General features: G+C 38.7%; 1 protein-coding gene across 1 annotated transcript in view; it reads right to left on the bottom strand.

The window, feature by feature from the left end:
• Positions 1–4,052: 4,052 nt before the first annotated feature.
• Positions 4,053–17,429, bottom strand: part of DARS1 (aspartyl-tRNA synthetase 1) — a 36,573-nt gene continuing 23,196 nt past the window's right edge. Inside the window, exons 8-16 of the mRNA XM_063161592.1 lie at positions 12,272–12,383; positions 10,354–10,488; positions 9,373–9,520; positions 8,324–8,470; positions 7,276–7,318; positions 6,555–6,635; positions 5,952–6,063; positions 5,487–5,558; positions 4,053–4,696 (exon numbers count right to left, since the gene is read on the bottom strand). Coding sequence (XP_063017662.1) covers positions 4,605–4,696; positions 5,487–5,558; positions 5,952–6,063; positions 6,555–6,635; positions 7,276–7,318; positions 8,324–8,470; positions 9,373–9,520; positions 10,354–10,488; positions 12,272–12,383 — 942 coding nt within the window. The 3' untranslated portion in view covers positions 4,053–4,604. The remainder of the gene's footprint in view (positions 4,697–5,486; positions 5,559–5,951; positions 6,064–6,554; positions 6,636–7,275; positions 7,319–8,323; positions 8,471–9,372; positions 9,521–10,353; positions 10,489–12,271; positions 12,384–17,429) is intronic.

Here is a 17,429-nt window from a genome sequence, read left to right as displayed (position 1 = left end):
CGCTGCCCCGGCCCGGCCCCACAGCAGTTCGCGCCACGCCGCGTACCACGTGGGCCGCGCGCCCGCCGCGCCGGCCAATCGGCGACCGCTGCGCCGCAGAGCCCCGCCCGCCGCGGCCGTTTTCGCGCCAAAGCCGAGGGGCGGCCGGGGCTGAGGGCGGGCTCTGAGGCAGCGGCCGGGGCAGCACCGGGCACCAGCCCCGCCCCGAGCTGCGCCGCCAGGAACAGAGAACGGGGCACGCTGTGGGCTTGTCAGCGACCTGCTCAAGGCTGCGGACCGCTACAGCTGTGCCAGAGCAGCACAAAATTTCCCATTGAGAAACAGAGCATAGAATGATAAGAGGTTGTAAGGGACCTTAAAGATCATCTAGTCTCAACCCACCTCCCACTCGACCGTGGAGCTCAGGGCTTTATATCCAACCTGGTCTTGAACCCTGTCAGGGATGGGGAATCCACAACCCCCCTGAGCAACCTGTTTCACTGTCTCACTATGCTCACAATGAAGAATTTCTTCCTAGTATCACACTTTCCCAATGTGTGTCCATTCCCCTTGTCCTCTCACTACAGTTCTTGACAACAAGTCTTCCCTGTAGTCTCTTAAAATACTGGAAGGTTGCTGAGTTCTCCACACAACCTTCTCTACTCCAGGCTCAACATCCCCAACTTTCTCAGCCTGTCTTTGCAGGTGAAGAGCCCCACTCCTTTTATCAACTTTATGGCCCTCTTGTGGACTTGCTCCAACAATTTCATGTCCTTCTTATGATGGGGATGCCAGAACCATAGGCCTGGAGGTGTCAGCTACGGGCAGCTTCAGCACAGCAGCTGCAGTGAAGCTTCCATACAACATTGCTTTCCCCACGAAGAAATCAGCTGTGATAGCTGGAGTTAAAATTACTGTGGTGTGCCCAGGGCACCGCTGAGGAATGCCCAAGCCAGGGAATCCCCACAATGTGAGCAGGAGGCACTTGGGCAGCTGCTCACAGATGAGACCCACACCATGGAGCATCTCCAGCTTCTGAAGAACTGGCCCAGGTGGAAAGGGTGTAAACTACACCAGGTGAGGGTCTGGACACAGTCTGGACACTTGGCTCCTCGTTGGCACCACTGCAGGATGGTTGAAGGCAACATGTGCCAAGCGGTGCCGTGGCTGACAGCCATTCCCGAATGGCAGCTGCTGGCACACGGCGCCTGCCAGCAGGAACCACTTCAACATCTATGAAAAATTGCTTACAATTGCTCTGCCACCTGCAAAGTCATTAATCTCTGCCTAAACTGGGAATTTTGCTGTAATTATAGCAGTTAAGGGCTCTTTCTCAGTTTTGAAACCCTTTCAGAAGTGCCAGCAGCAGCAGCTTCCCACAGCACTGTTTGTTCATGTCACAGTGCACTTGCCATATAATGAACAGAGACTTAACTGCAAAATAATAAGTGAGAGATTGTAGAACTAACTTGGTAATTTTTACAACACTTGTGAGTAAATTCCATTTTTTGTAAGATAATACTTGGAAAAATGCAGACAAGTTGGTTGTGAGGTTTGTTTTAAAATAAATAATCCATCCTTCTCTCAAAAAAGAATCTACAATTACCCAAAGAAGAAACAGTAAATAATTAAAATATGTTTGGGGAAGTTTCTGGAACCCCAGTGTGAACCCGAGTCCAGGGCAGCCATATGGTGTTCCACAATGGATATTAGTCAAGGCATTCTCCTCCATCCTTTACTTTCACATTGAGTGGTGTCCAACATGCCTGGAATTGACAGGCACCAGGTGAAAGCACCAAGTTTTCCTGCTTTTTTTCTTCCCTTCCTCCTGCCCTGGCCCAGTGGGCAGGGAGCAAGCAGCTGTGAGGTGCTGCCCACCAGGGTTATCCCAGCAGGTGTGGGCAGCCATGGGGAGCCAGGCCTGCATTTGGCTGCCAAAAGAACAGCCTGAGTCCTCTTCCCACTGGGCAGAACCAGACAGCTCAGTGAACACAGATGGGTTTTCAGAGGGAAATGGGGCAGATAAACTTCAGAAGCAAACTGAAGCTTTGTGGTTGTTCTGAGCAGACTCCCTGGTTACCCTAAACAATATGCTTTATAGATCCTTAAAAAACTGCATTACTGTAATTACCATCTGTATATAATGAAAGAAAACAAAACTAAAACCATTTTACCTGGTGAAGAGGCAGCAGCAATGTGGACTCCTTCTAAATTGGTAAACTTCCTGCAAGTTACTGAAAATAAAGGACAGTACATGTTTTACTTTTCCAACTACTGCAGCAGACTTGAAACCTATCAAAACACCATAAAGGTCTTCTAGACCTCTATTATTTGCAGGGTTTCAAACTAAGTTCTAGCACTGTGCAGCTCCCACTAAAGTATCCTGTTAAGATGACATTCAGGACAAATGCATTTTGTATTTTGATTTATGATCATAATTATTTTCTGTTAGCCAAGAAAGGCTGCATGAATGGATTGAGCAGACAAAGGAATCAGGGCCACCATCCCAATTCTTGTTCTTATGCAGTTACTGTGAATAATTGAAGGTACAGCATGAGTTTGGATAACTCCTAAAAGAATTGGTATAAGCACAGTTGTTACAGGCATGTATGCACAAAACTTGATGCCAAATCCAGAGTAAGAAACAGCACCTAAGATATTTTTTTGTAGACAGGAAATTTAAGTCTGTAATTTTGCTCCTGGTTAGAAGAATGCACATCCAAAGTGGAATATATTACCAGTTCTGTATGAACAAAGGTAATTAAATTAAATTCATTCCAGTTGGCTTAGCTAAGTAAACAACTGTTTTGAAACTTGGATTCATCAGTAGTAAGTCTGTGACAATGAGCTGTGTTTATAATCCACTTAGCTTTGCAAAGTGTACAACTGGTTACAGTGTAAGACTTTCAAGTTAATAATTTGGGGAAGATTCCACAGTAAATTAATTACAACAAATTCATAAGCAAAGCTGCTAAGTGTTATTCCTTGAATTGTGTGACTTCTAAACAAAGTTTAACTTCTACAATTCCAGTACTTTACCTGACTGACCTTTAGTATGATTGTTTTCTAATGGAGAACTCTTGTCACAAGACATTAAAATTAAGTCTTGCTCAATGGCAGCTGCAAAGATGATTTGCCCTTTTGTGAAACTCTACAAAATTTATACACAGCCTCACTGACCTTTCTGTAGCATAACCAATATGTGACTTCTCTGACATTTAAAAATCAAGGTAGCAACAGTAACACAGACCATCCACACCTCACCTCCTACTGAAAGCCTGATGATATAAAATGTTAAACAAAAATTAGATCAGGAATTACAAATATGTATGAATATTAGAACAACTACTGCAGTACCCAAGTCAGGAATTTAATTCTTTGCTCTCTGGCAGCAACACTTAAAAAAATGTTTTGAATTTGAAAACCAACTCTCAGATGCAGTCTACAAAAGGAAGTTTCACATTCACTGGTGCCTCTCCAAATGCAGGGAACATTCTCTGGCTTGGGAGGAGGAGGATGACAAGAAGTAGCTTTGTGCACTGCTGCAAATTGAGGAGTTCAAGTAAGTGAATAATCTGAGAAAAAGTATGTCTAGAAAGAATTTCAGAAGTACTCTGACTTACAGAAACACTCAATTTCTCTAAATGTACAAAGCTGGGCCATTCACAGCATTTATAAATTAAAAAACCACCCTGAAATAGATTGGATTACATAATTTAGGGTTTTTTTCCTTGGTAGAAGATGCATCAAATCCTTGTTTTATTTGTTATATCAGAGGCTGGGTTAGCCAGGAAAACTCATGACTTGCTCTCAAGCTGCCTACCCATTTATTTTCTGAGAATATGATACATCCTTTGTGTATTCCATGAGAATGTGTAAACTTGCAACTATTCTCAAATAGTTACATAAAATAAAGACCAGGCTTATGGCTTTTATACAACTCTCAAAAAAATGGGAAGAAAACAGAAAATTAAATTTAAACTTTAGACAGTTATTACATCAGTAAAAAAACAACCAAAAAAGCCTTATTGATTCATTATTTTGTGAGGATACAAAGCAAAAACCCAGACAGGTTTGTATCTAATTTACTTTGAGACCTTTATTTCAACCTATTTTAACAACTTTTTATGAAGATTTCTTGTTAAGAACGTTCTCACCTGCTTCCCTACCTGACACTCATGTAAATTATCAACTGGCTGATCTCTCCAGATTTTTTAATTGCAAGCATCCAGTCACTTTGTCTTGGAGCCAGTACTTCAGAATATTCAATCTTGCTGACATAAGTGAAAAATGCAAAATGGTTATTGCATAATTTATTAAAATGTTTAGAAAAATGATACAATTTAATGTGGCACTAAAACACTAATTCAAAGTATCCAATTTTCATTAAAAACGTGTAGTTGGCAATACAAAGAGTCTTGATCTGTTAAAATATTTCCCTTTAAATAAACAACTAAAGATTAAAAAAAAAATTACTGTGGCACTTAATAAAGGAGAATTTTGGTTTTAATTGCATATCATAATGCTCAAATCAATCAATACACGTTCATCAGCAGCAGGGGCTATGCCTGCAGTCAGATCCTGTTGGCAGGGCAGAGCATTCCCAACTCTCAGAGCAGCTCCCGTCAGGGCGTCAGGCGTTTGGGGTCCCTGGGGAACATGGAGGTCTGGCGGACGTTGTGCAGCCCCAGGTACAGCATGGTCACCCTCTCCAGCCCTACAGGGGATGAAAACAGCCCATCAGCACCAAAAGTCTTTGCCCAAAACCCCAAAGGAGCTGCAGGTCCTTCCCAGCTGGAGCCAGCCCCACACAGCCCATCAGGCAGGCACTTCCTCATCCTCGGGGCTATAAGCACCCCAGCCACGATGGGTGGAACCCAGATGCACACTTGTTTTTCCACACAGATCCTGGGTTAAGGTTTCCACCTGGAACAGCTTGAACCCAGTGCTAATTCTCATGGCATCTCCTGTTTGGTGGGTATTTTGCCATGAGGACCATCTGCTCTGAAGAAAAGATGCAGCTTCAGCTTCCTTGATGTTATTCTGACTGCCCTAAGTTATTTTGGATTACCTGCACATGTTGCATGATCCCAAACAGATGAAGAAGCAATCAGTTATTTCTCCTCACTGCAAAACACCTTCATCAAATACACAGAGACCAGTGGCTGCTGGTATGATGGTGGCTTTGATAATTCCATACATAATACACTATCTTCTTGCTTCCTTAAATTTTCCTCAGAGGTCAAATTTGAAAGTGATGTGCCCGGCTAGTAATCCCTTTTTCTTGTGATCACCTTTTTTTAAAACTCACCAGACTGTGCCATCAGTATTTTGCCTACTTATTTTATGACAATCTTTAAATTTGAACTTCTCTCTTTAAATTCTCCAGGATAAACAGCCCCACAAATGGTGACATAACAAGGTCACTACTCAGAATTGTATACTGAGCTCTGCTTGGGACTGAGCAGTTTAAGTTAAGCTCAGGCTAAACAAAACCAGATACTCACCTATTCCACCACCTGCGTGTGGAGGTGCACCAAACCGAAAGGAGTCAATGTAAGCCTTGATTTTCTCCAAATCTAGAAAAGAAAAATATTGGTTTCTCACCTGCTTAATGAACCCCAAGCCAAATAGACAAATGAATGCAGGACTAAAAGAACAACAAAAAAATTACAAACTAACAGTGGGATTTTACTCATTGAACATGTAAATTGTCCAGAGCTATCTAGAATTTATGACTGTAACAGTTTTATTATATAATTTTATTAATAACTAATCAACAAGGTGTTGCTGAAAGATCCAGTAGTTTCCTCATACCTCGCTCCAGATGGTTAAACAGAATTAGATGGATTAACAGTAAGAATGAAACAAAACTCTGATTTTACCACTCATGTAACAAATTCTGTCCCTAATTCTTCCTCTAAAGGACACAAATCAAGTCAGGACTTATGTTCTTTTAAACTGCTTGTTACCAATGCCATGATGCTTGGCTCTTTCTGTCAGCAGCTGGGGGTCATGAATTCTCTGAGCTCCAGACAAGATCTCTTCCCCTCTCATGAACATGTCATACGAGTTAGAGGTTTTCTGGAAACACAAAAAGGAGTTTATTTCCTACCTACAGTTCCATAGTTTGCAAATATTTACCTCTTAATAACTTAATTTTCTGATATCCAAAGCTGTTAAAAAAGCCATTTTTGCCTAAAGTGTCTGCTGTCCTGGAAGAATATTTTTGTCACTTTTCAGTGATGGCAGCAGTGTTTGACCATGAAGATCTCTTCATAAAGCTCTCCCAATTTTTGCTCATTTCTCTGCACCAGTACCTTTGCACCAGTGAAGAGTAACTGAAAACATTTGACAAGTCATGTAACCCTGACCTGACCTTGTTATCACAATTTTAATTACAGCAAGGCTGGAACTAAATGATCTTTAAGGTCCCTTCCAACCTACACCATTCAATGATTTTGTGGTCATATTAATACACTTTATCTGTATTGTCAAGTTATTGCTACATGGAATAATTTAAACTAAAAAAAAAAGAAAAAAAAGCATTGAGAACAACAAGGAATTTTACTTACAGGGTTGGCTGGGTCTGGCATTGTATAAAAAGGCCTCACAGCAAGAGGATATTTGTCAAGAATGTAGAAGTCTGTGTCATACTGAATAAGTAATTCAGAATAGTTAGAACAAGAGAAGACTACATAAAAAACAAATTACAAGAGAAAGACAGAACCAATGCATCTTTGAAATAAATTAAAACAAATTTCCCAATAGCTTCCCACAATATTGTCTAAGTTATCAATAAAAGTGGTGCATTCTTTCTGAGTTTTTCAATACTATTTCTAGCGTAAACTTACAAATGCTGAACATTAAAATGTGTTGCTGTAACACATTTTGCTGTAACACAATGTGGGGTTTTTCCCCCAAAAGGTCTCATCTCCTCCTATAGATTTTGTTAGAATTGGGTTTGCATTTTTTTATAAAGTCTCCTAAGAAGGGGCTTCGGAACATACTAGCCTGTTTGGTGTCCTCAGTACAACATGTGATAGAAATAAATATAAAAGATTGAAAATAGTTTGAATCTGCTTATTAATGACAAAGACAAAACTGATGGTAGATGAAATACACAGCACCAAAATGGAAATGCAGTCAATTAAAAAATGGTAATCACCAACTCTTCACAACTTGTGCATGTTCTGAGGTACTGTTTACATACAGATATTTACATCAACCCTATGACTGCACAGTATCAGGTTTCAGAGTCAGTGACAAATTTATTTACTCTAAAATAATTGTTACCTTTTCCTTTACCAGGCGTCCCAGGAGCTTTTCATTAGGAGTGCTGAAAAAGATTATCATCATTAAAATGAAGTAATTTGAACTTGTATTGATGATATACTTCACAAATTCCAAAAGACTACAAGCTACAGATCTGCTGCTCCCTGACCCTTAGAAAATCTAGTAGTTGTTTCTGACTGGTTTGGGTTGTGCACACAGAAATTGCAAAATAAAGTATATTTATTTGTTTCTAAATACTTGGTATTGGTCCTAGAAATCCCATAAATTAACTGACACCTAAAAATATTTTTGCTCTCAATGTAACTTCTTCCTAGTTACCATATTCTGATTACTAAAGAACTGTGCACTCTATTTCCTATTGCCATACATCTTGTATATGACACAGTAAGTGAGAACCACATGAACACTCATTGAAGAAATGATTTTCCTCCATCAAACTCTTATGATGGAAACTTTATTTGGTGCACACATCATTTAACTTAAAATCACAAATTTTAGGACCTTAATGGTACTGGTAATATTATGGAGAAGAACAGAAATGTTTTAATTCATTAAATGTCTTTAGTAAAGTTTATATATAAACTGCTAATTAAACCATCTCTCAGTAAATCAATGGGAATTCATGAAGATTGTCTAATCATTTTCCTGAGAGGTGGAAAGAAGAAATGGAAAGGTGTTACTTAAAAGAAAGACCTTAAGGCAGAAGCATCTTTTTGTTTAATCCTATTCAAAGACATGTGACAATTCACATGAAGGACTGCAATTTCTGGACAAACAAACACTTCTCTTCCTTAGAAGGTTCAAGTTGTTCTCACTTTATGTTGTCAGTTATTTTCTGTCAGATTTCAGAGTTTGTACCTATAGTCTGTGTTAAAAGAAAGGATTATTTTCACATCCACTCATTTACTTGTCAAGAGGTCTGCACAGAAGTGCTGTTTATTCCTCTAAAAGCTGTGGCTCCTCATTGTGGGCTGTCAGGTGCTCAGTACAAAACTGACACTTCACTGCCACTTTGCCAAGAGTGACACAGTTCCATCCTGCCAAGTACCTGAGATCCTCCTCATCACCCATCTCCACACCGGCCTCCCGGAGCATGGCCACACCTTCACGGTATTCCAGCCTCAGAGTTGGCTCCAAAAACTTAAACGGCTCACACGGGAACTGTTTGCTCACTGTCTGAATTTCAGTCTGGAATCTACAGACAAAGAAACAAGAACAGGCGCCAATTACCAAACAGTCAAGGACTTGCACCTAGTAATGATTTTGTGATTTTGCCACTAGAGGTCCCTCTTGCAACGTAGAAATTGTATTAAAACCACTTCAGGAGAAATTCTGTAATGAATTGTCTCAACAAAGTTAATGCATCTACTTCACTGATGCTAATATTTTACTATTACTTCTGTTTAATCCCTCTTGTAAGAAATAATCGACTTGGTCAAATTTTCACAGTAAAGACACTGAAATTACTCCTTAGATGTGTAGTATTTACCTGGGTTCTTTTTTGATTTGAGTAATATTCAAATATATACAAGAAATTTCCTTCGGGACAGACAAAGATTTGCATATCTGCTGGCAAAACAATCTAATTTGTAAGCAAATGGACACCACTTCTAAACTTCTAGCCTAACTTTTTAATGAGTTAGACTGTGAATAATGGAAAATAATCCTTGCTGTTATCATGGAACAAATGCAGGCTGGTCTAATCACTTTTATTATTTCTTATATAGTAAATATTAAAATGAGTTTTGAAACAGAATAATCTACCAGTAGTGGCGAAAAAAGAAGGACATTTTAAATTAAGGATGGATCAATTATCTTAGGAACTCCTTTCAACAGCAGACAGCAAGTTTCTTAGTGCAAGCCAGCATGCTCCAGGAGATGCTAAAAGTAGTTTACTGGCCTATGGCTTCAGTGAACCTTAGAAGTCAGGCACAAAATAAGAGCAAAGCCAAAATATGTTTTGAAGTTTGTTGTAAACCAGATTACCAATGATTATCTGGTAAAGTGAGGACAAAAGAGTGGTGTACTTCATTCCACAATGCAAGAGATGTCAAACAAAGAAAGTTGCTCATTAAAAGAAGGAAATGCTTTTATTACCTTTCCTGAAGCCCTTTGAATATCTGCACCATGGTATCTGCAATCTCATCTACCACTTCATGATAGTGATAATTGAAAGCCATTTCAATATCCAGACCAACAAACTCTGTCAGGTGTCTGTGTGTATTGGAGTCCTCAGCTCTAAATACTGTAAAATTAAACAACAGAAATTCTAATTGACCTGAAATTATCATTTCAGTTGGAAAAATAAAAATCATCATTTGGATTAGAAAGAAAGACACAAATATAACTAGCAGCCTCAGAGCACCCTCTGTAACAGTGACAGCATTACTGCAGCTGTGGTACAGACACAACCCACTGAGAGGCAGGATCTCTGCTTAGATGGACAAACTTGAGTGGAAAAAACAGACAAGCTTTCAAGCACACAAGAACTTTCAGATTTGAAAACTGCCTTTTTCAGAGGAAATGGCCTTGTACAGTGTATGTGTTCTGGGATAGGTATATGAGTCTAATATAAACACATCTTCCCACAAACCATGACTCATCTGTCAGCAATTAACAAGAAATTTGACCTTCTGAATTACCTGGAACTTTTGTTTTGTTTTGTTTTATACATTGTTATTGACTTGTTTTCAGCATTTAGAGGTTAGGTATCTTTAAACCACTTGAGGTCTTCAAAGAAAACTATGGTATTATCACTTAAAGAGGCCATGTCCTATCAGCATTTAAGAAAGAGAGCATGGGACTGGAAATCATTCCTTTTTTAGTAATTACTGACAATTACAAGTAAGCTTGTTCTCAGTAATGCTGTTCAGTACAGGTACAGCAACTCCTATGTCAACTTTACTGTCATCAGTTGCCTCAACTGAAATTTGGTTTGGCAAATGAAACAACACCAAGTGAAACTATTCAAAGCTTTTTTGTGTGTGTGTGTGTGTGTGTGTGTGTGTTATCTTACTTGTACCACCTGCTAAAACCAGGGCACACTTCACACATTGCATAAAACCAAACTTTTCTTACCTGGCCCAACGCAGAAAACCTTTTCAAAGTCAGCACAAATACACATCTGCTTGTACAGCTGTGGGGACTGAGCCAGGTAGGCACTGGTTTTGAAGTAGGATACAGTAAACACATTGGCTCCTCCTTCACTGGCAGCTAGAAAGCAAGTGCTTTTGTAAGGAATTATTGAAATAAAATGAAGCAGTTGTTAAAATAAAAATGCAAAAAATCAATTAGAGGTAGAATGATAGATTATTGGTCTTTAAAGATCAGAAAAAGATTTTTCTTCAAAACTTACTAGAGGAATAAGATATATTTGCATCCATCCATTCATGCCAAGGTAAATTTTGCAGCTCAGGAGAGTCACACCTTGCCTTGAATTTCTGCAAATTTAGCTGGGGCAGCTTAAAATGTTCCTGTTTCAGCTGACCTTCACCTTAGAATGAGAACAGCAGAGAACACATACCTGCACTAACACATCTACCTGCACCCCCACATTTCTGTGGAAATGGCTCTTGTGTGACATTGGCTCAGGCCAATGTCATGTCAAATGGCATTTCTGTGACAGTGGCTCAGGCTGCCAGGGGTTCACTGCAGTGAACCAAGTGCATATCCTGTTTTGCCAGGACCATCCTCTCTAACTGGAGGCACAAATATCTCTCACAGTCAATCCTAGATTTACCAGAGGGCATGAGCCAAAGCTATAAAGCTTTTTCTCAGTTTGAGGTAATTTTCATGGACAGCTACAGGAACAAGGATCACATGCATTTCCCTTACTGCAAAGCACCTACCAAAACTGCATCACTTCACCTTGCCAATTCCCAGTGTGTGACATGAGAGGTGCAGTGGCCTAATACAGGTAACTTTTAAAAACTTCAAATCTTAAAACTTTTATGATGTTTAAACTGGAAGTTTAGTAATGATTGAATTGACTTAACTTAGTTAATTTTACAACATATGGGGTCATCCAAACAATGGGATGCTTGCTTGCTTCCAATGGGACCCTGCACACTTCCTCAGAGGTCCTACAAAACTACCTGGAAGCCTTCTAGCACTTCATGCTATATAACTATCTCTATAGGGAAAAAGTCATCCAATCTTCTAGTTCAATGATACTTTTCATGTTGAAAGAACAGCTGCTTACATGCATTTTTTAAAAAGGCTCATTTTTTATCTCAATCAAGAGATGTCTTCCAAAATATACAGAAGCATAAAATTCTGTAAGCAAGACATGCACTTTATGAATGTACATATAATAACACAGTAACACAAATGTTCTGCTCTGATTTTCTATGCCATGTATCTTAGTGGCATCAACAAAACCTCAAAGAGCACCAATAAGATGGAAGGAAAACCTCCATCAGTAAATCAAGCCATTTGACTTCTGAAAACAATACAGCAAATCAAGAGAACTAGAAACAGTATCTACATTTCAGACTTTAAGGCTGAAGCTGTTATTCCACATTTCCAAAAAGAAAAAGATCTACCACATTCTAATTGCTAAAGAAGTGACAAATTGTGCCATATAATGGCATCATATTTTATACCACGTGTTTGTTGCAACATCTTTATGATGGAATATACTTTTAATCTAAATTAGACGGGGTTTTTTTAATACTGAGAATGGAACGGGCAGTGCTCAACACTGAGAACACTGATCTGAAGAATAATGCATATGATCAGAACTAAACATTCATATGCATTGCAAACTACATAAATCAGGTGTATATATATAATTTTTCGTGTCATTCCTTTAACAGCCTAAGTCAGGAAAAAAGTAAAAGACCAACTCTGACACCTGAAGTTTGCTATGTTGCATCTAGGCTAGAAAGAAAATTTATGTTTTTTAAATAAAAACTTATTAAATTTTTGTCAGATAGGTACATTGAGCAACTACAAAAGAAGCACACCTGCAGCTGCTGGATCACATATACAATACCTGAAATGATTTTGGGAGTCTGAATTTCCACAAATCCCTTGCGAATAAGAGTTTCTCGGAAAAGCTGACAAATACCAGACTGAAGGCAGAAGATTGCCTGACTAGTGGAGGTCTACAAGAAGAAGATAAAATAATGAATCCTATGTTAGTTTTTCCTGACTCTATTACTTCTTCTGGACAGCTGGAAGGATGAATTCCTTCCCTCAGGAATACCTAATTATTGTATCTGCCTAAACAGTGAGAAGTGTGAATCCATAATTGTCTGTTACACGGAAGGAAACAGGAAAGGAAGCCAGAGAAATTATTAATTTCAATTTATAGCATATTCAGTTATAAATGAGGCACTATGGTCAATTCTGTATTTAAAAAAACCCCCTGATTTATGAGATGTGCTTCTGCAAATACAGGCTTTACAGTAAGAAATTGAATAAAAGTACCAAATTTATTAAAAGGCTTTGAGCACACGGAACTAGAACAGCTGCACAACACAGTACATGACTAAAAGCCATTAATAACTTACATAAGGTAGAAATGTCTGTCTGTTAAAGGCTACCAAATACAATGTTTTTCATGTAAAAACACAGCCACATGTTAGCCATGTACAGCACTGACACAAAACCATCCAAACCCCAAGGTCTACATTTCCAACAGTTAAGCAGCCCAGATAACACCTGTTGATATGAACTGCAGTTCTTCTGTCTTTTTTTTACCTTACTTTAAAAGTAAATTTAGCTGAAAACAGAAGTAGATTTAACTGAATTGATAATTTTTTTTGTTTATGCACGTGACACAATTGAGCTGCTCATCTGGGTTAGCAAATACCTGCACTAAACATTCCTGGAACACTTTTGGCATACAGAATAAAACAACCACCTTAGTGACTGACTGTTGCAAAGACTACAAGGTGTCAGCACTGAAGCCATATCTGATTTTGTGCTTTCAGCATCTCAAACGTGACAGTGAGCAACCTAAAAGGGTACAAAAAAACCAACAAACGAGCAAGAGAACGGTTCTTTACGACAACCTGCGTCACAACACTGTTTACCTCTCTTTCTGAACAGCACCCAGCTCCTCAGTCAGGGTAAGAAAGGCCTTGTGGGCTTTTTCACATGACTCCTCTAGCAAACCACAAAACAAAAAACCCCCAACCAAAACATATTATATAAGCAGCCACATTTAGACAGACAGTCAGTAGAACAGCTGAAATAAAGCTACAGCCATCATCTCTGCAAGATAAAGACATCCCTTTGCCAAGAGACCCAAAGAGAAAGCTGCAGGAACACTGCAGATCTGCAGCTGTTTGCAGTTATTTGCTGTTTTAGCTGACCAATGAAATAGTTCATGTGGGTAAGTGGTTGAGACTAGTAAATAATAGCAGTTCTCACTGTCTGATAAACCACTAGTCTGACAGACCACAGCCACTACTCAAATGTTCCAAATGAAGGAAATGAGGTTTAGAGCAGCAGTTACAAAGGTACCCTAAGAGTTTTTCACCTTTCTCACATTGGTCTCCCAGCACAAGACATATGGTAAGACTCTGCCTGAGTTATGGGCATACTTTGGCATTGTTACATCCAAGTACCAGGATGATTCAAAGGGAGTTCTTCTTCTTAACCATCTCCTACTTGCAAGGTGAAAGAGCTGACACCTTTAAGTCACATTTGAGTTTCACAATAAAGTTTTTGATGAACTAGACACATCTAAAATTGCTAAGAGAGAAGATTAATATTAACACAATTATGTTAATTAACATTAACATAAAGCAGCATAGAAACAATGCCTCTTCCACCCTTGGTGTGAACCAACAGCACTTTCATGCCAGAGCAGGTGAGGCTGCAGTAGTAAGTCAAACAGTCCCAGGAAAAAAAGAAAACTGGTTGCTAAATCCAGTCTGAAAGCAATTACATGGTGTGAGCTAAAACTGTGCACAGGAACACAGCCAGCCAATACCCAACACAGCTCTCCAGTAACAAAGGTTGGTCAGGCAGTAACTCCTCCTGTCCTTTGTGAGGATGCAGGACAAGAATTCTGTCTTCCTAAGCCATCTATAATGGTAAGTTAGGCTTAGAAACAGCATTTATGAAAGCAGCCAAATTCACAGAATTGGACACTGAAGCTTTTATTTAACTGCAGACCAAGAACAAGCAGCAATTCTCCATACCTCAAATTAGACCTGACAAGACCACTCTTCTTTCACCAAAGGTGGCTGAGTTTCAGTGTCCATTCATTCAGAGAGTGTCAACATGGGTAACTGTTGGGAATTTGTGATACTGCAGCCTCCTTGTAAGAATTAAACAGACCCACAAGACAACTGAGGTAACTCCTAAAGAACTGCATCTGACAATTTGCAGTGGAGTCAAATCAATGACCTCAGAAGTTTTATGTGCCACTATGAAGAAAAAACTTTTCCAATCTAATAACATTCTTTTCACTGGTGTGATGTTCAGAACACAAAGAGAACAAATTCATTTGAAGAAAATAATTCAGTAACTGAGATGCTGGTATATATAGCCATGTTTCTACAATGGTAAGTAACACAGTCACAATTTGAGCTTCCACACCTAGGTACAATACAGCAAACTAAGGACAGAGACAGCTGTCAAAATTAATTGATTTCTACCTTTGCCTTAAAATAAGATTTTGCCATGGCATTCTTCTTGGGTAGTGTTTACTCCAATAGGAACCTTCCCACATATGTACTGACAAACCATCTTATCTAAGACTATGGCAAAGATAGTCAATATTGCTTCAAGAATTAACCAGAAACAGAAACAAATTTATGATAATTAAATGCTATTGCAGTTAACAGTATTAATGTTTTAACTTGGTCTGCAAAGTTAATTTTACAGAAAACCTCATTATTTTCAATAATCACCTTTGTTACAGACAGCAGAAGAAAGTTCAGGGAACAATGCTGAAGTAAGAGTTTCAGTTATAACTTCACTTTCATTTCACCTGTGTGTTTATTATTCAGATGCCATGAAAGAAGACATTAATGATAACACTGAGCACTGTAAGCTTAAAAAACAATAATCACTTTTCATCTGGCACAATTTGCAGTGCCAGAACAGCCACGTGTGCTGCCAAATGTTTTTCAGTGGAATCGAGGGCAGTTCACACCACCATGATCATCTCAGAGAGGTGAGACCGACACACAGACATGAGAAGTTGTGAACTTCCTTTTTACTTTCACATCAGCAGAATTTGTTCTGCTCTCCCCTCATTTTTGGTTTTCTGTTTGCCTGCTGTAGCTACCTATCTTCCACCAAGAACAACCATAGATACACAGCTGGCTAAATAATGTAATCTATATTCTTCTAAGTAATATACATTATTTTAAATAATGTAACTAATTTTGCAATTCCTCCACTGTATCTAGGACAAGAGAAGGTTTTGCTAGGAAACAGAATTTATCTTAAATAACATTTTTTTAACTCAAATGTGACTGAAGTCAACTTATATTCAAATTTCAGTATTATTTATAGTACAAGAATATATAAACATGAAGTTTGTAGTCTAAATGACTGGGACTGTGTATGTACACTCTGCCAAATCACTGCCCACAAGAAAATCTACATTTGCTTTTTCATTACAGCTTGGATTCAGTCAGGAAAAACACACCTTTTGCAATGAGGAAATTGAATCCAACACAATCAAATCAAGCTTGAAGTAATTGAGCATTTGGAAAGAAAGTGCATTAAGATCAGTGTACAGCTGGATTATCACATACACAGTCTGACACCCATAAACTACTAAAGACACAGTTTAATGTTAATGCTCTACCCTGAGCAACAAAAACAGGGTAATACTGACCCTAAAAAGGCTTTGCTTTGGTCTCAATGAGCTGGGCAATAGCAGACACAATTGTAGCAACAGGACTGCAAAAAGGCATAACATTCAAGTCACATTTGGACAGACACTGCTGAGATAAAAGTCCTGAAGAGCACAAAAAATAAACCAGAACAAAGGACATCAGTCAGGTCCACCATAAACCTGGGTGCATCTGGGTTGTTTCTTTCTACAGACTTTTTCACAGACAAACTGAGAAGTAAAACCCAAGAATTAGTGTTTCTTCCACTGGTCTTTTCTTCATTATTTGTTTTAAATAATGTAAAACTGGAGGAACTTGAATTGGTATTTTTAAGAAGCAAACTACAAGAACCAGTGTTTCACTGGTCTATTCTTCATTACTTTTGATGTACCACAGAACTTCATGAAATACAGTTTCTGCAGGTCTTTACACAGACACAGGAAACCTACACAGTACTGAACACTTCAGTGAAACTTAAGAATAGCAGAAAAGTAAAGATTTAAAAACACAGTCAGTGCTCTCTCTACCATTTTTAACTGTTGTGGTAAGTGAATGGTAAATCAAACATCCCTATGATCAAGTGGTTTGACTTCCATTAAACCATTGGGAAAAATAAATAGTTGGGTCAACAGTGGTTTCCTCACAGTCACCCATGGTTATGTGAAAGAAAATTTAGTCCATACAGGACTTCTCTTTCTTATCAGCTCTCTTCTCTCTAAAACCCCAAGTTTTCTACTCCAAGGGTATGATCTGTATTTCATGAGTTAACCCACCAGGAACAGGTTCATTCTTCTCCAGTAATCATTCTTTAGAAATAATTTTCCAATCCCCTTACCCCTAAATAATCACAATTTTCTCTCCATACCTCACAGTAACAACTACAGCAGTAGCTTGGCATCTTGGCATTTAAGTACTTTCCACCCCCAACCTTAAAAAAACTGAACTATGAGACACTTTTGAGGGACCTTTGTCAGCAAACAAAATGCAAGACTGGTAATGATTCACTGCAATACTCAGTCTATTTCCACATGTACACAAGAGTGGAAGTCTTGCAATCTTTGCAACATACTTTGCATCTTTCATCTCAATTCATGTAATTTCCTTATTATTAATTACATTCCTTGTATTGCATGATAATCAAACCTTCTTTGGTATACATTATAGCTGGATGGAGTGATGCTATTTTCAGAAATCCAGGTTTTTTCATTCATGTAATTAACTGAGTTTCCCAGCTCCATTTCATTGTGACTTGGCCCTATCCAGTTGACTCCTTTGTCAATCATTATTTTAAAATTAGCTAATTACTTAACTGCCTTAAATACTGTGTTTAAATGGACAAAAATGACT

The sequence above is a fragment of the Melospiza melodia genome, chromosome 8 (genome assembly GCF_035770615.1).
Source record: "Melospiza melodia melodia isolate bMelMel2 chromosome 8, bMelMel2.pri, whole genome shotgun sequence".
Taxonomy (NCBI): domain Eukaryota; kingdom Metazoa; phylum Chordata; class Aves; order Passeriformes; family Passerellidae; genus Melospiza; species Melospiza melodia.
Note: the sequence above shows the minus strand (reverse complement) of the source record. Positions and strands in the feature narration are given on the sequence as shown.